The following is a 23,445-nucleotide window of genomic DNA, read 5'->3' as shown; positions in this document are numbered from 1 at the left end:
TATTGCACAACACCTTTTGGGTGGCTATATCCAAACCTGAAGCACATGAATGTAACAATAAAGGATTCCATGGCTACCTATCTGACCTTGACCCACAGGAAGTAAGCTTGGACCATTCCATTGATGTTCAAGGCATAGTTTAGTAAATGACTTTATTTTGAGATTGTTCAAGTTTTTGAAATGCTTAATGGTCTAACTCCTTTAGATTAGTAACTCCTTATGTTCATTGAATCTTTTGTTTGAAATGTTTAGTGGCCTTAACACCTTTTAATTACTAACTTCTCCCGTGCCATAAATCTCAAGTGTTTTAGCTTCTTAGCTGAAACCAAAGATAATGAAATCCTTTAAAAAGAAGTCTAAGGAATGAAATCACTTGTTTGTACTCTAGTGATTAAGGTCGATTCCCTTTTATGGGCTTATAACTGCAAATAAAGGAAGAAAAGTGTTGCTCCAGTTATACATCATACTTCAATAAAATGCAGTGCAACACCTGAAAATTGTTTAGATTTTTATTGGATAGATTCTCTTTAATTCAAGTTGCTTAGTGCATCTTGTGCCGTACTTCAATAATTTGCACATAGCTTTGAGAGATGAAAATAAATGGATAATATGTTGACTGGTTGGCCTTTTTAACTTTATATTCCCTACTAGTGGCTGGAAGTAGCAGCAAGACCGCTCCAAGTCCAGGAACGCTGCAGCGATCCCGGAGTGATATTGACGTTAATGCTGCAACAAGTGCCAAAGTGAGGCATATTGGGGGACAGCCAACCATAGCTGGGCGCCTAGCATCCGCTCTCCCTCCAGGATCTTATGCGTCGCTAGGTGAGATCGCTAAGGCTGTGTTATTTAAAAGGAGATGCACTTTATTTGCCTTTAGTTCTGCCCATCACTGAAAGAAGATCTTTATCAACTGTTTTCTTCGTGTTATCAGTAGGAAATTAACATAATGATTTTAATCATCTTCCAAGAATCAAAATGTCTTAACACTATGTACTCTGTTGCGTGTGTATGATTGTATGGAGGGACTACACTAATCAAAATGATGAGACTGGAAAATTACTAATTCACACAGTCCCTGAGCAGCACAAGCAAAAGATTGGTTTTCAACATTTGACAATGGCAAAACCCTCAGTCGTTTTTTCTGTCCGCAGAGTACCACAGTGTCACCTTAGCTTTATTTCCTCACCTCTTGAGTATCTCAAGTACCAGGCTGAATTCAGAAACCTCTGAAATTTCTACGCCATTCCAGGGGAAGGTGTGGGCTCCATCTTTTACTGTAAGTGGGGTCATATTGCCGTTACTTGGGCTGCATAGTAACTATTGTGCGTACATTCCTTCAGATGTAGATCTGGTGCTTCTGTCTTTAGGTTTGAGGCAGACCTTTCTCTCAGATTCTTCATCTATGGATGATAAAGTTCAGTCAGCTAGGGGGCAATGTCTTTCTCCCAGAAAAAAATCTTTTTAAGCCCTGTTGCAACTGCGATGGAGAAATGTTGATTGCCTATGCCATTCACAACTGTCTTTGGTGCCTGGATTCTAGACACAATTGCAGATTAAAAGACCAGTGTCTTACTATGAACCCAAAGGCAGTCAAGAAAAAGGGAAGCTTTATGGCCTGCACCAGGATGATCTTTGAGCTCAGCGCCAGTCAAGGTAAAAATCCAGGTCTGCTTTCTGCTCTTCACCTTTGTTTAAGTCGTCCCTGGATAGAAGCAAGAAGCATAGGAAGAGAAGGAAACACTCTGATTGCCTTAAGAGGTGATCAAGGCAGAGGGAAAAGCTTACACCATGCGGTTCTCCCCCAGCACCGTCTTCACCTCAGCCAGAACTGATAATGTTTTTTTTTCTCCTGCAGGAGGCTCTTCTGACTTCACCACTGATACCTTTTGTGGCACCCAGAGTTCCCGGCGCCATGGGTGTTTGTGCCCTGTTCTTTAACTCAGTGGGGGAAATGTTACGGTGGGGTTGGGTCCCCTGGTGGAGTGTCTTGCCCCATGGGCCCCTCAGGACTCCACTTGGGGTTTCCGCAGCCCAGGTATTCCTCTGCAACCTCTCCTGGCTCTGGTTCTCCTTGGTCTGGCACCACTGTTGGTGCTGAACTCAGCGCTACTTCCTCTGCCATCACTACCTATCCCTGCTTAGGACTGCCCCAGAAAAAAGACTGCAGGTCTTGGCAGGGAGGACTCTGAGGCTCCTGGAGGAAACAAAATGCAGAGAGGATCATGCTGGCACCTGTCTTTATTACTAACACATCACACATGAAATGTTTGGCACAGACTCTGATCTCTTCTGGTCTCTGAGAGACATTGAGACTCGAATTGCAGCAAGAGAACTCCCTGTCCACCTCGCCCTACATCTGAGGCAGCCGAGTCTGGTGCTGCAGAATTCTAATTGGCTGGATACTTCACCAGATATTGAGATTGGTCCACCTCCAGGACCTAGTCCAGTGGAGCTGGCAGCATTCCACACTGTTCTTAAGAAGACAGAAGAGTTGCTCCTCTCTTCTGTGGAATTCGGATTCAGCATCCTCACTGAGGTTCTGCCTACCACTATCTCAGCTGAACTGTTGTTGTCATTTAATGAGTCTCTTCTAGAATCTGTGAAGGATGGATTGGTAAAAATGTCCACCACTCTGGCATTAAACAGAACAGTGGCTAGATGTTACAGGCCAGCACCAGAAGACGTGGCCTTTTTTGTGGCACAAGCTACCTCCTTCACCAAACTCAGCCCAGGCCCTTTTCTACTCACCCACTGGACCACATCCAAAAATTGCAAGAGTTGGGAAAGATGCTGTTGGCAGACAGGCCTGGCATTGCTTTCCTCAGGAGCAACTGTCTTCAAAACCTCTGTACCCATGCCTTGTGGGAAGTAACAGCAATTATTATTCCCAGACTTCTGGACATCTGAAACCTACTTTTGTGTAGGTTGTCCTCGATGGTCACAAAATGTCCAGATATATCATTAAAACAGGCTTCTCAAAGCAGATTCAGTGGTCAGTACTATGGTTCCTCAATATTGCTGTGACTTCACGCCTGACTGCGATCTACACGTTTCTCAGGAGATCTCCACGCCACACTGATGCACATGCCATTTGAAGGAAGCTGTGGATCGCTTTAAAGCCAGAAGGACTACTAACAAGCTATGGTTGCTTATGATTACATCTGCTTTGCAATAAATAAAGACAACTGTCTTAACGTAGGTTCTCAATCCAGCATAGACTAGCCAAGAACCATATCTATCCTTTAGCAAAACCAGGATCATGCCCTCCAGCAAATAGACTATTGATGAGACAACATAGGTCTGCCCCTGGAGACCCTTCCTTTTTACTCCAGCACCGCACTCTAGAAATCTTGGACGTACAGGCATCCTCCAGCCTCCTAAACCCTAATTCGTTCCTTACCACCCCATCCGACATAGAGTCCAAACAAATGGCACATTTGCCAAATGGGTATTCTTCTGTACCAGACTTGCCCCAAGGTCCATTAATTCCTCATATATATTTTCACATTGTCCTACAGTAGTCCCACAGGTGTTACCTGCAGATCTTGGTATGCCACGAGCAGTTTCAGTTCTCTGCGCTCCCATTTGGCCTTATCAATGCATCTAGTGTGTTCTTTACGGTGATGATGGTGGTCCCAGCCCATCTGTCAAGGTTGGGAATACAATTCTTCCCATTCCTCAATGACTGGCTATTGAATGCGGTGGTACCATGCGAGTTGGCAGTAGTATCTGAAGTCTCATTCAGCATTAAAGGAACCTAACAGATTCCATCCAGGTGTTGAAAGGGACTGCAAAAGATCTATAGTGGTGATTTCTTAACCACAGTTGGACCGCAGGTGGATCCCTCTCCTTTCCCCACCCAGAGCTAACAGTCATGACAGATGCATCATTGCTGCGTTGAGGAGGTCACCTGGGAGAGGTTGTGATCTGATGAGATTGGCCTGAAGTGGAGGCTTGTCTCCATATCAACTTGCTGTGGTTGCGAACGATTCGCTTGGCACTGAAGGAGTTCCTGCTGACCATCAAGTGGGAATGGACAACACAACCACCATGTCTAACCAACAGCTCGACATGGGGTCCTGGCTTGTGTGCCAGGAGACCTTGTGTCTCTGGACGTGGCTGAACACTCACAGCCTCTCCTTGGTGCCCAGTGCCTATCAAGATATTTAAATGCCAAGGCTGACAAATTCAGCACAACATTGCCTAGTAGGTCCTGAATGCTAGTTACATTTGGGGTGCTGCAGGGTATCTTCCAGCAATAGGGAGAACCCTGACTGTCTCTGTGCCAATGCAGGGCATGTGCAGTGTCTATACTTTTGCATGTTGGAGTTCCAAAGACTGTCTTCCTTGGGAGATGCCCTCTGTCACCATTGGGGGTTGGGACTCCTGTACATCTTTCTGCCCCTCTAGCTCCTGCCCAGAGTACTGAAACAGGTCAGGAGATACTGGGCTTAGTTCTTCTTAGTGGCTCTCAACCGGATGATGAGAGACCGGTACTCTGAACTTCTGACCATGAACATTTGTCTTTCTATCCTGCTGTCTCTTAGGAAGGACCTCCTGTTGCAGCAGTAGCAGGGCTCAGGCTTGCACCTGAGCCTGCACAACTTACACCTTCATGAGTGGAGGATGAGCTGCAACAGCTGAGGCCTTTTGATCTTCCTCATGAAGTGGTTGATGTTATCTTTATAGTCAAATGTCCATCCACACCATCTGTCTATGCAGGATACTGGGTGAAGTTTGCTTGGTGATATTCCTGAAAGAGCTGAACCTCTGAAAGAGTAGTTGCCAGATGGTCCTCCAGTTAACGGATACCTTTCGGCCTACCTACGTTTCACCTGATGAGCCGACCCTTTTCAAGTCACTTTTTGTGATTTGTTTTTTAAAGAGATGATGCATATGTTTCTGCCAACAGCATTTGTGATGATGCAATGGGACCTTCATTTGGTACTCACCTTATGTGCACTCCCTTCGAATTCATGCACAGTTGCCTTGCCTCCTAAGAATCACAGCTGATTTCTCATCGCCATAATAGCAGCCAGGCGAGTGAGATATCACCAGGCTTTATTAGTAGTTTAACCAAATACATTTTACTTCCAAGAAAATTAAGCTTCTGGGCAAAAGCGGCATTCTAGTCCAAGGTAGTCATGCCTTTCCATTTAGGGCAATCCATCACATTATCAGCTTTCTATGCACTGCTTCATTCCTCCAAAGAGGAAGAACTGCTTCACCACCTTGACCCTAGAAAGGCCCTTAGCTTCTGTGTACACCAAACCAGAGACTACAGACAGGATGGCCAAGTTTTTCTCAGTTTCTGTTAGGCTAGGAAAGCTAAATCTGTGTAAAAAAGGGCCATCTCTAGATCAGTTGTGTTTTGCATCAAGATCTGCTGTGATGTGGCCAAGAAACTACCTTCAGAAGGCTTGTGTGCTCATTCAACCAGAGCGAAGACTGCTACCACTGTGCTGGCAGCAGTTCTGGACACTTGCCAGGCTGCAAAGTGGACTTCCCTCCTTATATCTATGAGACAATACTGCCTGGATAGTCAACTCCCACAAGATGGGCACTTTGTTCAGTTTGTCCTGCATGATCTCCTGGTCTGAGCCATTTGGCAGACCCACCAACAGAGGAGGTGTACACCTCTTGTTAGCTATTCACAAGTGAGAAATCTACGGTTAGAAGTATCAAACAGAAGAACAAGCAGTAACACCTTTCTGGTAAAGACTAACCACAGATTACTAAATGACCCTCTCTCATCTCCGTTGTGTGGAATAGACTCGTAATGTTCATTAATAAGATGCCAAATTTATAGATCTGCGCACTGCACTATCTGATTTCCAGGGTTCCGTATCCAGACAGAGTTCTGAAAGAAACTGATGTCTGCCTGCCAAGGAGGCACATATGTGGTTGTCTAACATCCTATCCGGATTGGAGTCTCACAGCACCACTTTTCAGCGCACAAGGTAATTCCTGAAAAAGTTCCAGATCCAGTGACGCCTGGGGAAAATTCACAATGTGAGGAGTCTGAGTTTAGATGGTCTCTACCAGAAGAGGTGTTAGTGAAGTTAAGTAATTGATTTGTTTGCACTCACGCTCACCCAGCAGGGTTTAAGAGCCGGCACCGTCCAGGGATATATTGCTGCCTTGTCGGTATTTGTATGTATCCTGCATCAATCATCACTCTTTAAATCGTTTGTAATGATGAGATTCCTTATCACTACAGATGACACCCCTGGCAGTTGCTTTAACTCCTTCTGTGGATGCCTTTCTTTCAGCAAGGCATTGACATGCTTATTCATGGACCGACTTGTCCTCAGAACCAAACTTCCATGTTAGGCAATCTGTAACTCTCCTGCTTTTTACCCCCTTCCCCGTCAAACCAAAGAGGTGGGACGATTGCACCTACTGCACCCCAGGTATGTGGTTTACTGTTATATTGACAGCACCATAGATCTGGTTTGATGACCAACTCATTCAAGGCTACACAGACAGCAAGAAGGGCAAGGTGATCCAGGAAAGGACTTTTTCTCTGGATATTACCATTCCTCATTATGTGCTGCGCCCTTACAAGCAAGAGACACCGGAGGAAATCCAGGCTCATTCCATCCAGGTGAAAGTTTCCACTGTAATCTTAGACAGGAGATCCAGTGGCTGGATTTGCAGGGCGGTGACATGGGCTTCACACCTTCATCAAACCCTATGGTTTGGGTTCAGTGGTGAGAAGGGATGTCCATTTCACATTCTCCATCTTCCAAGATTTTCTCATCATATCTTTCCTTCAGACCCTCCGTCTGGTATTTCTTAGAAATCTATTAGAGAGGGGAGGATTCTGCTGGTAGAAGTATCCATTAGAAGAAAAAGTTACCATTGGTACCAGTTTGTCTTAGCTGCTGTTTCCTTATTGCACCCACCCACCTCCCTGTGCTGAACGATTGCCTTAGACCCAATTTATACGGTTCCAAATTAGATTGCAACACTGTGATTCTTGGTATCTTTCCTTGTCACTCTGCCACTTCGAGTGGCGATGAACCCACAGCCCCCTACCAGTTCAGTAGAGGCATATCAGATGTTTTTGGATCCTGTCAGTCCCCTGTGATATTTAAGAGGTGAGGAGTCTTTAGGTAGATAAGAGTTTTCACGAGAAAGATTGTTACCAAAGGTAAGTAATGCTTTCTCTTTGAAACATTCTTACATCCCTGAGATTAAAGGCATGATCAAAACACATAATTTCCATGAAATTCCCTTTTTTCACCCTGACAATATGCTTAACATAGCAGCAATGCTGACAAAGGAATGTGCCCAAGGAGATGAAACGTAATGATGGAAGAACCAAAAACCCTCAACCTAATAGAAACAGACTTGGGTTACAAATGTTTTTTTTTTATTTGCCACACAGCAGGTTGCAAAGCTTGTATTAAACAAGTTGGAAACACCTAAGTAAGAAACTGAAAAGCTTTTCTCAGCTAGCAAATAGGAACCCGTGGGGGTCGTTTGAGGGAATAACATACCCTGTTTCCTTTATGAATACAAGATGGTTCAAGAGCGTGTTAGAAGTGTGAAACAGATTAGCAATGGAATGAAGATAATCTTGGTTCTTGGAAGGGTGACAAGTGGGAAATCAGTATCTAGATAGAACATACAGGCTTTATAAACTAAGAGTTGTAGTGGTTAATAAAGATCAGAACGTAATCATGGATAAAGAGTTTGAAGGGCGCAAAATCCAAGGGAGGTATATGGTCCTCAGCCTATCAGTGTCTACTGGGCAAGATCAAAGTTTGAGCTCCATCATATAGCCCCCTTGAAAGAATAGAACCCAGAATAGCGTCCTGACCCTGAAAGGATAGAGCATAAAATAAATGCCTAATTGAATCAAGGAATAGTATGACTAGTACAGAGTACCTTAGTTTACCTAGAGTGCCTCCCCTCCTGTAAATTGAACCTCTGATGGAACCATCAGTTGTGCTTAGCAGGAAATAAGTTGAACCCCAGACTCTTGTTTGAATCTTTCTAATGTATAGAAAGGGATATATTTGTTTGTTTTACATTTTTTTATAACATATTTTTATTGCATTTGGTTTAGACATCACCCACGGGTGTACAGTAATCATATGTCATGATTGTAGATAACATAGCTCTGCATGCTTGGCACGTGTACACGGGGTATATATAACCTGTAGATCATCTACATTACATCAGATATCATTTGGGTACCGCGCTAAAAGAATAGTCTGTCCATCTTAAGGCAATATTATAACATGAGTGCAGGTAATAGTGAGCCATTTGTCAACCGTTGAGGGGGAGTCTGTCAGTCAGGATAACCTATGCATTATGGGAGTTGGCGGGGGATGTAGGAGAAACCCCTGCACCTGAGGAGGGGGTAGGAAACAAAAAAGTGTCCTCATCTGTGTTGTTTTCCTGGTCTTGAGAGTTTTCAGAGGAAGTCCCCTCTGGGTGTTCTCAGATGTCCAGTCCTTAGCCCAGAGTCCTGCCATTGGGCGTCTCAGGTCTCCTCTAGCCCCCTCCTGGATCAGTGCCCTCTCCTCTGCTCTGGCGCACTGAGTAACGTCTCTTTTCCAAGTCCCCAACGCCGGTTCCAGGCCATGGCAATTCACCGCTTCACTAGCACCAGGGCAAGGAATCGGGTGCCCATGTTGCATTTGAGCGGTCTGTCAAGCAGCCCCAACAGGCACATATCCAGGGAAGGCTGAACGGAGCGGCCCAGGGTGCTATCCAGTGTATCCATAACTGTGTTCCAGAAAAGACAGTCTAGGGCAGTGCCAATTCATATGTATGAAGTCGGCATCTAAGTGATTGCATCTGGGGCATATGCGTAGTTCTCCGCCATACAGTACTTGCAGTCTGTATGGTGTCATGTGTGTCATATGCACATAATTAAACTGTATGTGTGTATTTCAGTCTCGTGTTCCCTGAGACTCTTTTGGGATAGGCCAGGACCTTTTGCCATTCAGAGTCAAAAAGTTCCCAGTCACATATGCCCTCCCATCGCCTCCGCAGTGTCACCAAAGGCCTCCGAGTCATCTCGGCCAGGGATCGGTAGATCCATATCACTAAGTGTCTAAAGTTAGCTAAGGAGGCCAACAGTTGAAGTACCGTATGGGTTTTCAGCTCTTTGTGGCCTCCCGTCCATAAATCCCTAAATAGTGCAGGTCAGCGCTTAGTATAGGAGTAACTGTTTGTGCAGTATGCCATAATTGTGGGCCAAGACAGTCACCCACTGTCTCAATGCACACATCTATCCAAGTGGATAGTTGTCAACCTGTAAAGAAAGATAAAGGGTCTCCGTGCGAGCAACCTATTAATTGTAGCGCCGGGGCGTAAAGCGGCACCTCCACTGTCTTTTGCACACGGCGTCTCTAGCAGCGTAGGACTACATCCAGAAGAATACCTGGGTGGGGAGTTGAGGCTGTTGGATGGATCAGTCGGGCTAGCAAGGCGCCCCGCTGGTCAGGTGAGTCCATTGCGCCCAGTTCCTCCAGGTGAGCCCCATGCAGTAATAGCGTGATCCATTGGAGCTGGTAGGCCAAGAAATGTAGTTCAATGTTCAGTGCCTCTAGTCCTCCTTCATCCACCAGATGCTGGAGGGTTTCTAAGGAGACCATTTTGCAGCCCCCATCCTTGATAAGGTCCCTCAGTAGGTTGTTTAGCTGAAGAAACCAAGAAGCCAGGACTGCAACCAAGAGGATGATTAAAAAAAAAAAAAAAAAAAAAAAAGCACGTTTGGCAGCATGACTATCTTGGATAGTGCAATCCTGGCAATAATCAGCAGTTGGAGACATTGCCAGAAGGAGAGACAGGCTTTAAGAGACCGGAGGGTTTTCCAGGGTTTCCTTCACGTATATCTTCCAGTGAGTGGAAAATCTGGATGCTCAGGTATCGGAAGGAAGACTGGGACCACCCCAAATCCAGGGTGGTGGCGGGGCAGCGGGGTTCTGGGGCCGTCTGGTATCCAGGGGCACAGGGAACAGATGGGTTTTGGTTTTGTTGACTCAAAGGCCAAAGACATTCAAATTCTCAAAGGAGATTCAGTGCAACCATGCAACCCATAATTCCCGTTGGCCAAATACAGTGGTATCAGCATATAAGGAGACAATGTGCTCCTTGCCCTGTATCTCCTCCCCCCCCCCCCCCCCCCCCCGAAGTCCCATCTGTCTCATCGCTGCAAACAGGAAATCCCAGCAAACTGTGTTGAAGGCCTTTTCAGGATCTTTCGTCATCAGCACCACAAGGGAAGAAAAGCATGCCTCTGGGTGGTGAAGTACCTGATGAAGTCTTCTGAGACTGAGGGGAGGTATTCTGGGCAGGCTGCATCTTGTTACTTCGTGCCTTATGAAGAATCAAGGAAAGTGTGTACCTACCTGCAGGCTCTAAATACTGTTCTAAAATATGAATATTTGACTTTCTGAGACCTCCGTTATAAGGTTTACCTTATTGCAGCCAGATCTTCGCCTGTGGGACCAGTCTAATCACACTCTTTGTAAAGTTACCTCGCTCCTCAAGTCTCTCTAAACTGAAAATTTCCATGTGAGTATTGTCTTACCCTGAAGGGCCAAGATTGACAGTGACAAAAGGTAGAAATAGCCAGACTAGCTTAGCGGTGAAACTCAATGAAATTAAGTTCTCCCTACAGGATGATTTTGATACTTGTTACTGTGAATTCTAGAAATGATGGACTTGTGGGTGGGACTTGTAGTATTCACAAATGCCTTCTGTACCTTCCCAAAATATAAAGGCAAGTAGGTTTAATGGATCTCGTCATAGTGGAGGATTTCTCAATTGGTACCTCGAGTATCCCACAGAAAGTGAACTAAAGGATATGGGTGGTGAGGATTAGAAAAAGTATTCCAAAATACTTGACCAGGGTTATACTGCCCGTCAAGGTTCCCCACAGCACATCCCTTAGTGGTGTAACATTTATTTGTCTCTTTCTCAAATGTGCTATGATGTGCCATACATTGCAAATAGGCTGCACTGTTTTTTTTTTTCTCTCTAAAGAACAGCTTTGACGAACTGGCAGGTGATTACTATGGCCACAAATCATCTCTCCGAACCACTACAGTTGCTTGTTTGTCATTGTTTTCTTTGTGTATTTGTGTCCTGTTTGCTATAAATAGTTACACACTTGTTTTCGTGATTGTTTAAATTTGTGCTTTAAACACCTTTAATCTAACATAAAAGTCTTTCCTATTCTCTACCTGCTTTATCTCCAAAGAGGATACTTCAGACAAGATGGATGGTAAGAACATCTTTCCTGTCTTTTCATAACCTAACAGGCGAACCTTTTTCATGGCTTTATTTCCATTCAACAGTTTCCTATTGTTACTGCTTAAGCTGTCCACTAGATATCGTTGTGTGTGTGTGTGTGTATATATGTTTATCTTTCCTAAATCTGTAGGTCACTACACGTCATGGTAAATGAGAGTTTGGTTAAACGTGGTTGATGTTTTGTGATCATTCATCCGCACTGCATTTTCTGACCAAATAATCGTTGGAGCTATGTCAGTTTGTAATGAGTGCTGTCAAAATATTGTCTTAAAAAGCACACTGAAATTTACGACAAACAAAAGTATCTTCTAAATAATTTTGTATTCTAAATATACTAAAAAACAATGACAGTGCTATTACCAGCTAGTGTGCCTGTACTTTTTGCACTGTGATAAAAGCATTTATCAAACCTGAATGTTCACGGAAGGGTGCCTCAAGCGGAGTACTTATTACAGTGTAAAGGTAGACTGAAATATATTCTAGAGGTGGGGATGTGGAATGGAAACTGGATTAGAAAGTTCTGTGAATAGAAAATACATGTTCGATGGCATCTGTCGCTGTAGATACGCATGTTCTGCAATAGCTCGCCATCTGGTGTTGGGCCGGAGTGTTACAAGTTGTTTTTCTTCGAAGAAGTCTTTCGAGTCACGGGACCGAGTGACTCCTCCTTTTGTCTCCATTGCGCATGGGCGTCGACTCCATCTTCGATTGTTTTTTTTCCGCCATCGGGTTCGGACGTGTTCCTGTCGCTCCGAGTTTCGGAACGGAAAGATAGCTAATTTCGGAAGATTTTCGTCGGTATTGTTGCGTTCGGGATCGGCGTACTTAGGTTCCACACCGCATCGAAGATCGAAGAGCTCCGGTGCCCTTCGGGGTAGTTTTTCGATCCCCCGTCGGGGCCTGGTCGGCCCGACCGCGTGCTGAAGAACGCCGATGGAACGGACCCCGTTCCGTTTCTGCCCCAAATGCCACAATAAATACCCCTACACAGACCAACACTTGGTCTGCAACCTGTGCCTGTCACCTGAGCACAGCGAAGACACCTGCGAGGCCTGTCGTGCGTTCCGGTCCCGAAAAACACTCCGAGACCGTCGAGCCAGAAGACTTCAGATGGCGTCCGCACCGACAGCCCAACGGGAGTTCGAGGAACAGGAAGAGGAAGGTACCTTTTCGATCCAAGACTCAGACTCCGAAGGATTCGACGATACACAAACCGTGAGTAAGACGTTGAAAACCACACAGAGAAACATTTACAAGGCCCAGGGGACGCCACTGCCATCCGGCCATGGCTCCACCCATAAATTCGGTGACCGACTGTCGGCACCGAAAAAGGCCCAAGCAGTGCCGAGATCGTCCGACTCCGGTCGAGACACCGGCACGCAGCCTTCTCGGGACCGAGAAAGTGCTGGAGACAAGCCTCGACACCGAGATGCCGGTGTCGACACGGCTCGACGCCGAGACAGCGGCACCGAAACAGATCGACGCCGAGAAGTTTCGGCCCCGAAAAAGAAAAAAGTCACCTCGGAGCCGAAAAAACACGCAGACAGGGTTTCGATGCCGAAACAAACTGCAAGCGACCCAGCTTCAGGCTCTTATACAGAAGAGCACTCGCTAACCTCCCAAATGCAGAAGCATAGGTTTGAGGAAGAGCTACAAACAACTGATGTGGACCATACGCAAAAGCGTATCTTCATACAGCAGGGGACAGGAAAAATAAGCACCCTTCCCCCCATTAGGAGAAAGAGAAGGTTGGAGTTCCAGACTGAACAGACACCACAACCAAAAGTGGTGAAAAGAGTTACCCCACCACCCTCTCCTCCGCCCGTGATTAACGTCTCACCAGCACAAACTCCATCACACTCCCCAGCTCACACCACCATGAGCCAGGGTGACCAAGATCAGGACGCATGGGACTTATACGACGCCCCAGTGTCAGATAACAGTCCGGAGGCATACCCTACGAAGCCATCTCCACCAGAAGACTGCACCGCGTATTCTCAGGTGGTGGCTAGAGCAGCACAATTTCACAACGTGAGCCTCCACTCAGAACAAGTCGAGGATGATTTTTTATTCAACACACTCTCCACCACCCACAGCTCATACCAAAGCCTGCCTATGCTCCCTGGTATGCTCCGGCACGCAAAAGACATCTTTAAGGAGCCGGTCAAAAGTAGGGCCATCACACCAAGGGTGGAAAAAAAGTATAAGGCGCCTCCTACAGACCCGGTTTTCATCACTACACAGCTGCCACCAGACTCTGTCGTTGTAGGAGCAGCTAGGAAAAGGGCCAACTCTCACACATCTGGAGATGCACCACCCCCAGATAAAGAAAGCCGCAAGTTCGATGCAGCTGGTAAAAGAGTCGCAGCACAAGCTGCAAACCAGTGGCGCATCGCGAACTCCCAGGCACTACTTGCGCGCTATGACAGAGCCCACTGGGACGAGATGCAACATCTCATTGACCATCTGCCCAAGGACTTACAAAATAGGGCAAAACAAGTGGTTGAGGAGGGACAGGCCATTTCCAACAACCAGATCCGCTCCTCCATGGACGCTGCAGATACAGCTGCACGGACAATTAATACATCTGTAACTATCAGAAGGCATGCATGGCTCCGAACGTCTGGATTTAAACCAGAGATTCAACAAGCAGTTCTCAATATGCCCTTTAATGAAAAAGAACTGTTCGGTCCAGAAGTGGACACAGCGATTGAGAAACTCAAAAAAGATACGGACACTGCCAAAGCCATGGGCGCACTCTATTCCCCGCAGAGCAGAGGGAATTACAGCACATTCCGTAAAACGCCCTTTCGAGGGGGGTTTCGGGGTCAAAGCACGCAAGCCAGCACCTCACAAGCCACACCGTCCAGTTACCAGGGACAGTATAGAGGAGGTTTTCGGGGACAATATAGAGGAGGGCAATTCCCTAGAAATAGAGGAAGATTTCAAAGCCCCAAAACCCCTGCTACTAAACAGTGACTCACATGTCACTCACCCCCTCCACACAACACCAGTGGGGGGAAGAATAGGTCATTATTACAAAGCATGGGAGGAAATCACTACAGACACTTGGGTTCTAGCAATTATCCAACATGGTTATTGCATAGAATTTCTACAATTCCCTCCGAACATACCACCAAAAGCACAAAATTTAACAACACACCATTCCAATCTCCTGGAGATAGAAGTGCAGGCACTATTGCAAAAGAATGCAATCGAATTAGTGCCAAACACACAAATAAACACAGGAGTTTACTCACTGTACTTTCTGATACCAAAGAAGGACAAAACGCTGAGACCAATCCTAGACCTCAGAGTAGTGAACACTTTCATCAAATCAGACCACTTCCACATGGTCACACTACAAGAAGTATTGCCATTGCTAAAACTACACGACTACATGGCAACCTTAGACCTCAAGGATGCTTATTTCCATATACCAATACACCCATCGCACAGGAAATACCTAAGGTTTGTATTCAAAGGAATACATTACCAATTCAAGGTACTGCCTTTCGGATTAACAACCGCACCAAGAGTCTTTACCAAATGTCTAGCCGTAGTCGCTGCACACATAAGAAGGCAGCAAATACATGTGTTCCCATATTTGGACGACTGGCTAATCAAGGCCCATTCGTTCATACAGTGCTCAAATCACACAAATCAGATCATACAAACCCTCTTCAAACTCGGGTTCACCGTCAACTTTACAAAATCCAACATTCTGCCGCGCAAGGTACAACAATACCTAGGAGCCATAATAGACACATCAAAGGGAGTAGCCACTCCAAGTCCACAAAGAATTCTAAATTTCAACACCATCATACAACGCATGTATCCAACACAAAAGATACAGGCAAAGATGGTATTACAACTCCTAGGCATGATGTCTTCATGCATAGCCATTGTCCCAAACGCAAGACTGCACATGAGGCCCTTACAACAATGCCTAGCATCGCAGTGGTCTCAAGCACAGGGTCACCTTCTAGATCTGGTGTTAATAGACCGCCAAACTTACCTCTCGCTCCTGTGGTGGAACAACATAAATTTAAACAAGGGGCGGCCTTTCCAAGACCCAGTGCCACAATACGTAACAACAACAGATGCTTCCATGACAGGGTGGGGAGCACACCTCGATCAACACAGCATACAAGGACAATGGAACGTACATCAAACAAAACTGCATATCAATCACCTAGAACTTCTAGCAGTTTTTCAAGCACTAAGAGCTTTCCAACCAATAATAGTTCACAAATACATTCTCGTCAAAACAGACAACATGACAACAATGTATTATCTAAACAAGCAGGGGGGGACGCACTCCACGCAGTTAAGCCTGCTAGCACAAAAGATTTGGCATTGGGCAATTCACAACCAAATTCGCCTAATAGCACAGTTTATACCAGGGATCCAAAATCAACTCGCAGACAATCTCTCTCGAGATCACCAACAGGTCCACGAATGGGAAATTCACCCCCAAATTCTGAACACTTATTTCAAACTCTGGGGAACACCTCAGATAGACTTGTTTGCGACAAGGGAGAACGCAAAATGCCAAAACTTCGCATCCAGATACCCACACGAACAATCCCAAGGCAATGCCCTATGGATGAACTGGTCAGGGATATTTGCTTACGCTTTTCCTCCTCTCCCTCTCCTTCCTTACCTGGTAAACAAACTCAGTCAAAGCAAACTCAAACTCATATTGATAGCACCAACTTGGGCAAGGCAACCCTGGTACACAACGCTGCTAGACCTATCAGTGGTACCCTGCATCAAATTGCCCAACAGGCCAGATCTGTTGACACAGCACAACCAAAAGATCAGACACCCAGATCCAGCATCGCTGAATCTAGCAATCTGGCTCCTGAAATCCTAGAATTCGGGCACTTACAACTTACCCAAGAATGTATGGAAGTCATAAAACAAGCCAGAAGGCCATCCACCAGGCACTGCTATGCAAGTAAATGGAAGAGGTTTGTTTGCTACTGCCATATTAATCAAATACAACCATTACACACAACTCCAGAACATGTAGTGGGTTACTTGCTTCACTTACAAAAATCTAACCTAGCTTTCTCTTCCATTAAAATACACCTTGCAGCAATATCTGCATACCTGCAGACTACCTATTCAACTTCCCTATATAAGATACCAGTCATTAAAGCATTCATGGAGGGCCTTAGGAGAATTATACCACCAAGAACACCACCTGTTCCTTCATGGAACCTAAATGTTGTCCTAACTAGACTTATGGGTCCACCTTTTGAACCCATGCACTCCTGCGACATACAGTTCCTAACCTGGAAGGTGGCATTTCTCATCGCCATTACTTCCCTAAGAAGAGTAAGCGAGATTCAGGCGTTTACAATACAGGAACCTTTTATACAACTACACAAGAATAAAGTCGTCCTAAGGACCAATCCTAAATTTTTGCCAAAGGTTATTTCACCGTTCCATCTAAATCAAACAGTGGAACTTCCAGTGTTCTTTCCACAACCAGATACCGTAGCTGAAAGGGCACTACATACATTAGATGTCAAAAGAGCATTGATGTATTACATTGACAGAACAAAAAACATCAGAAAGACTAAACAACTCTTTATTGCATTTCAAAAACCTCATGCAGGAAACCCAATTTCAAAACAAGGTATAGCCAGATGGATAGTTAAATGCATCCAAATCTGCTACCTTAAAGCTAAACGACAGCTGCCCATTACACCAAGGGCACATTCAACCAGAAAGAAAGGTGCTACCATGGCCTTTCTAGGAAACATCCCAATGCAAGAAATATGTAAGGCAGCCACATGGTCTACGCCTCACACATTCACCAAGCACTACTGTGTAGACGTGTTATCCGCACAACAAGCCACAGTAGGTCAAGCCGTATTAAGAACATTATTTCAGACTACTTCCACTCCTACAGGCTGATCCACCGCCTTTTGGGGAAATAACTGCTTACTAGTCTATGCAGAACATGCGTATCTACAGCGACAGATGCCATCGAACTGAAAATGTCACTTACCCAGTGTACATCTGTTCGTGGCATCAGTCGCAGTAGATTCGCATGTGCCCACCCGCCTCCCCGGGATCCTGTAGCAGTTTGGAAGTTACCTTCAATTATTTATATATGTATCATCTCAACCTTAAATAGGTGCATACTTAGTCACTCCATTGCATGGGCACTATTACTACAATTCAACTCCTACCTCACCCTCTGCGGGGAAAAACAATCGAAGATGGAGTCGACGCCCATGCGCAATGGAGACAAAAGGAGGAGTCACTCGGTCCCGTGACTCGAAAGACTTCTTCGAAGAAAAACAACTTGTAACACTCCGGCCCAACACCAGATGGCGAGCTATTGCAGAACATGCGAATCTACTGCGACTGATGCCACGAACAGATGTACACTGGGTAAGTGACATTTTCAATATTAATCATAAGCAAAAAAGGAATCTGAAAGTGCATGCAATAGTAAGAAAAATATATCTGTCTAATCTGACAACAGATTGTTGTACAGGCTAGTCCTGGAGTAGAGTGAGTAAAATGCAGGCGGCTGAAGATGTGGCCCTTATGAAGGATACTTCTACTTGTAGATCTTCACCTCTTGAATATTCAAGTCACCAGATGGCATCCACAAATTTTCAATAACTTTTCCACACCCGCAGGATGTGCTGGCTCAATGTCAGTGTGTAAACTATACTGGTGGTACACTGGAGCCATAAAGTGCCCATCCTTATACCCTGATACCGTTTCCGGTTTTTCCACAGCCTTTGACTCTGATCCAGAACACGCTCTTGCTGTGAGAAAAGTTCTCAAGTAAAATTCTTTATGCAAAATTGATGCAGTGAGAGGGATGTCTCCTCTAAAATGTCTCAAGCACTGTAGGATTTTTGAGAATTATATGTTGATCACGGACCCCAATGACATTAGTTTGTGGTGTTTGAGATCCGAGCACGTCACAAGGTTGTGTACTTCTTTCCCCAGTATGCATCCCATAGCCATTGAGGAACAGTGGGGTAAGATCTTAAGCTGGGGTTGCATGATGATATTAGAGCTTGATGTAATTTCTGGTCTAGTTCTAAGTCCCTTTCCACCCAGGTCTTCCAGGGAGAAATGCCACAAACACAAAAATAAAAGAAGTAGCAACATACCGGTTCCCTGACAGATCTGGCTATTAGAGTCCGTTCCAAAGGCTCTGTTTGTCTTGGTGCCAGTGCAGACTTACATGTCTAGCTTAGTGCCTTGAGCGGGGAGTCCACCCAACCGAAAACCCTTGATGCTATCAAACACCACCTATCTTTTACCATCAAGTTTAAAAAAAAGAAACCAAAGGGGAAAGTCATTCTATACTGGATGCCACACGTGATCTAATTTGGTTGGAGAAACAACATAGACCCTGTATTGCATGCTTGACTACTGATGGTGGGTGATGTATAAACCTATACACTAGAACAATGCCTTCACCCCAGCATGGTATGGGTCTCCTATTTGGGGTTGGCAGAAGGGTATTAGCAAGATAATGTTTAGTGTCTCCTGTTCTAAATAATTTCTGCAATGCAGGGCACAATTCTTTTATCTGAAAAATGATGTCTATGCTGCGCTTAGCATAGTCACTGAGAGCGTGAATCTTTCATAAGAGATAAAACCCAGTTCAAAATGTTCTTTCCTAAATCTATTTGCTCTAGGGGTACTATTTCTAATCATTACCATATTCTGCTTTCCCACAAGACATGTCTGGAAACAAACCATAAGATCGCGTAATGGAAATACAGGTTATGCAAAAGCAGTGGGAAAGGCAGGGGTGTGACATTCAGTCGCCTTCCACATCTATTCAAAGCAGAGAAATACGTTATAGGGTGTGGTTTGGGTGGCATCACACCTCCTCTCTGCTTGAAATGTATCCCACTGCTAGTCCTAGCTGCTGGATAATTTGTGGGGCAATTGGAGATAACTACACATTTGGTGACTCTGTCCCCAAAATAAAACCGTTCTGAGAAAAGGTTGCAGACACATTGAGGGTGTGCTGCCTTTTTCACCTGAGGTGCTGCTCATAGTTTGAAGCACCTTTCACTTGATTCCATATTCAACAACGGTTGGCATATGTTGTTACATTGCTTTGGTGCAGCATAACATAACAAAAAAAAAAAGCAGGGACTCCTCTTATTCAGGGGTTCTACAGAAACCGGTCCCTCCTTGCTATGGAGCAGCTTATCTGATATAGACTTGTAGCTGCAGATTCCTTACCTTAGAATAATCCTAGGCATCAGTCTGGATCTGGGAGATTTTTCGTAAGCAGTACCCCTGAGCCCCAGCAGGTGGCATTGATTGGCTGCCTGTGTGTCGTCAGCCACGCCGGAAGTAACGTCTGTATCACCTATATAGGCAGCACCCAGACTCGTCACATTAAAAATCTTTGGGACTTTCGGGTAAGTCTAAATAAAAAGACGTCTTCAAAGCGCACTTTGACATTTCCATGTCCGTCGGCCGGCGAGATGCGGAATCGTCTGCATTCTAGTCCATGCTCCACTGATGAGAGTGCCCCTGGTTCATCTCCACGCATCCCAGAGTTTCAGGGAGCTGGAGCGACCCTGCCCAACTAAAAGACTTCTCTGATGCCATTTCCACCATATTTGGGCAGGCCGACCCCTCAATCGCCTTTTTGGGCTACGTGGTGTTGACAGGGGCCCCAGCTAGTTCTGTGCCGGTGGCCCCAAGGATCCACTTCTGGAGCTAGACTGATGCTCGTGTCGTCCACCTGCGGGCCCTATCCCCATTTGAATACCCGACTACGATATGGAGCCAGAGGGACGTCGCTTAGTGCTGTATCTGGTGTCATTGGGAAAACTTGCCTCCTAGTTCAGATCCTGAGCCCTATTCTTATGGCTTGGTCTCGGGTAAGAATGCAAGGGGTCATTGGACCCTGAGGAAGTCTAACCTTGTGTGCAAGATATGAACTGGTGTCAAAAACTGGGCAAAGCTAGTGGCCTAGCTACTTCCCCAGATACTGGCATGCATTTTCCTCCTACCGAGGAGGGAGAGTCTGCGGAGGTGCTTGACCTTCAGTTGCCCTCGATGGTGGTCAAGACTAGTGTCTTGACAGAGGTGCTTCAGCCTGCAATCTCCCCATCTAAAAGACCTATTTAATGAGGCCCTCACAGATATCCTTTTAGGTACTAGTTCGAAGCACAACACAGGGGTTGCTGTGAATAGGACCATCCCCCTTCGCCACCGCCCTGCCCTGTGTTTCTCACTCAGCATCCCACCCCTGAGAGTTTGATCGCCCAGACATCCACCTCACAAGTCAACCCTGGTGCGTTCCCTACTGCTCCCCATATAGGGAATCCAAGAGACTGGAGACACTTGCTAAGAAGAGGTTTTCTTCTGCCAGCCTGGCATTGTGGTCTGCGAACACCGCATGCCTTTTCAGATACCACTCCCATTTTCTGTGGGACACAGTTGTGCAAGTGCTGCCTACCGTCCCTGGAGGAGGCCTAGACTGTGCTCTCCCAAGCAGTAGCAGACAGGAGAGATGCAACATAGTTCACTATTGGTTGTGGACTCGACATGACCGACTTGCTAGGCAGAGCGGTTTTGTCACCGGTTGACCTTAGGCACCACGCCTGGCTGTGGACTACTGGCTTTTCAGGGGATGTCACTTATTCTTTGACTCTGACTCGGCTCTTGAGAGATTTAAGGATAGTCATGCTATGGCCTGGCCCTTGGGGTTATCTTCAACCCTTCGCCATTCCTGGTCTGCTTTCTGCCCCTTTCGTGGCTAGTGAAGGGGCTACCAACCATGCCAGTTCCCACCCAGCCACTGTGCTCTGCATGCTCCCCAGCCCCTGCACAACTGGGGGCTCGGTATCGACAAACAACGTGGATCAGGTAAACAAAGTTCGGGTCAGACAACCACCAACCTATCACCTCAAAACAAAGTTCTACTGCAGCCTCAAAACCCTTCTAATTTGCCCTTCTGCCATCACAGGCACTCAGTTGGTGGCTGGACCACCTAAACCTCTCCGGTGTCGACCTTTTTGTGTGGCGATTGAGCGGCGGCAGTTCACAGCCTCTGACCTTACTCCCAAAGTCGACAATGTCAGCTTGGCAGATGGGCGTTCCTCCACAAAGACTGTATATGCCTGCTGTTGGAAAAAGTTTGTGGCCTGGTGTTCTGACAGAAAAAGTCAATCCCCTTTCTGCCCCCCTTTCTCAGGTTCTTCTCTTAATTCTATCTCTTGCGCAGCAGGGCTCTGCTCTAGGCACTCTTTCAAATCTATTGTACATAGCTTCTTGAAAAGTTTATTTCATCTTTTTCCCTCTTCTTCCGTTACAGTATCTCAGTAGACTTAAATCTGGTTCTCACGTTCTTGATGTGTGCTCCCTTTGAGCCGCTTCACAGCTGTTCCTTGGGGTTGCTCACCATCAGAACGGCTTACCTCATGGCTATAACATCTGCCCAACGAGTTAGTGAGCTATAGGCCTTCTCATCTAAGCTGCCCTACTTATCTATTCATCCTGACAGTGGTGCTTTGCACGCTGGCTTTCTTTCAAAGGTGGTCACGCCTTTTTGTGTAGGTCAGTCTATCACCTTTCCTATTTTCTACGCTCCACCTCACCCTTCCAATGATGAGGGGCATCTCTATTGTTTGGACCCTAAAGGCGTGTTATCATTCTACCTTAACTACACACGTGAATTTCGGGTGAATGATCGTTTCGTGGGGTATGTTGCAGCTAAAAAGGGTTGTGCTGTGCAGAAAAGGGCCATGTCCAGTTGAACTGTGCTGTACAATATAATCATCTACACATTGTCCAAGAGGCAACCCCCTAAGGTCTTGCGTTTTTATTCTACCAGAGTCAAAGCTGCGACCACTGCATTAGCATGTGTATATCTGCCATGCAGCAATGTGGGCTTCTCTGCACAGGTTTACCAAACATTATTGCCTGGACAGTCAGGTCCATCATGACTGGCATTTTGCCCGTTCGGTCCTGAAGGGCTTGCTCTTCTGAAATTGGCCCGCAGACCCACATCCGGGGAGGGTATTGCTTGGGTATCTGCTCGAAGGTGAGGAATCTGCAACTAGAAGTCTCTGTATGATGATCAAGTTACTTACCTTTGATAATGCCTTATCTGATAGACTGTATCTAGCTGCAGCTTCCTTTCCGGCCCACCCATGCTCCCCACTCTGCAAACTGGTTTCTAGGTAGAGAGCTTTTACCCTTTCAGGGCCCTAGTTTTCCACACCAATGCTCAGTGTTCTTCATAGCTTTGCGCTTGTGACATGGAAAGACATGAAAAGAAACACAATCAGCCTGCCTCGGTGGCACCTATATAATTGCCGTGGACGACTGCAGCTAGTTATAGTCTCTACTAGAAAAGGCACTACCAAAGGTAAGTAACGTGTTCTTAAGGAACATGATCAGAACACACATTGGTTTTGGCAGATCATCTTCTGGCGCCACAGCCAGTGCTTCCCCAGAGGCGGCCTATGCCGATTGCAGTGCTGCTGGCGACTACACTGGTACCTGTGATACCAGTTTTTCTGGGCCTTTCTGCAGATTAGCCTTTACCAACATCGCAGGAAATTGTACAGAGGTACAGGAGGGAAGCTGAGCTCCTAATGGAGGAGCAAAAACTTATCAAAGAGCAGGAAAAAAATGCAATATTGACACACGGTGTATGACATTTTTGGGTCAGATTGCGATCCTATTGATATGCCTGAAATGGTCCATCATGATAAAGATGACAGCAGTGAGGCTGCTAACTTACCATCTCCCCTGCCCACCAACACTGCTGACTATTGTCCTTTAAGGATTGTGACTGGGCTGGACACAACTCTGGAAACTGAAATGGAGTTCCCTTCCGGCCTTCCCCTCGTGAGGTGGCTTGTTTTCACTCCAGAATGCACAAATCAGCATAGGTCCTAGAGCTTATGTTATCCATGGTGAAGAGCAAAGCTGACCTAATTTGGGTGTTGCAAACTTCCATGCAGTCTCTTCTGAACCACTCCTGACTTTTAATGAGGCCCTTTTGTGTGCAGTCATGGGAGCTTGGGACCACCTTATTTTGCTCTAATCATCAGTAGATTGATGCTAGAAGGTACAGACCTGAACTGAAGAAATTGAAGACTGTAGGTGAAAAGTTATTTTCAGTAAGTGGTTTAT

At 45.8% G+C, this 23,445-nt stretch overlaps 1 protein-coding gene across 50 annotated transcripts in view; it reads left to right on the top strand.

Moving 5' to 3' along the window:
* The window catches only part of CLASP2 (cytoplasmic linker associated protein 2), a 1,425,897-nt gene that overhangs the window by 777,668 nt on the left and 624,784 nt on the right, over window positions 1-23,445 (top strand). For 41 of the 50 annotated variants that reach the window (XM_069214594.1, XM_069214510.1, XM_069214503.1 and 38 more), the window contains 2 exons: window positions 652-822; window positions 11,228-11,251. In XM_069214594.1, coding sequence (XP_069070695.1) covers window positions 652-822; window positions 11,228-11,251 — 195 coding nt within the window. The remainder of the gene's footprint in view (window positions 1-651; window positions 823-11,227; window positions 11,252-23,445) is intronic. The other 9 variants (XM_069214706.1, XM_069214671.1, XM_069214559.1 and 6 more) reach the window with 1 other exon arrangement.

Source organism: Pleurodeles waltl, chromosome 2_1 (genome assembly GCF_031143425.1).
Source record: "Pleurodeles waltl isolate 20211129_DDA chromosome 2_1, aPleWal1.hap1.20221129, whole genome shotgun sequence".
NCBI lineage: Eukaryota > Metazoa > Chordata > Amphibia > Caudata > Salamandridae > Pleurodeles > Pleurodeles waltl.
The sequence above is the reverse complement of the archived record's forward strand: the minus strand, read 5'-3'. Positions and strand labels throughout refer to the sequence as shown.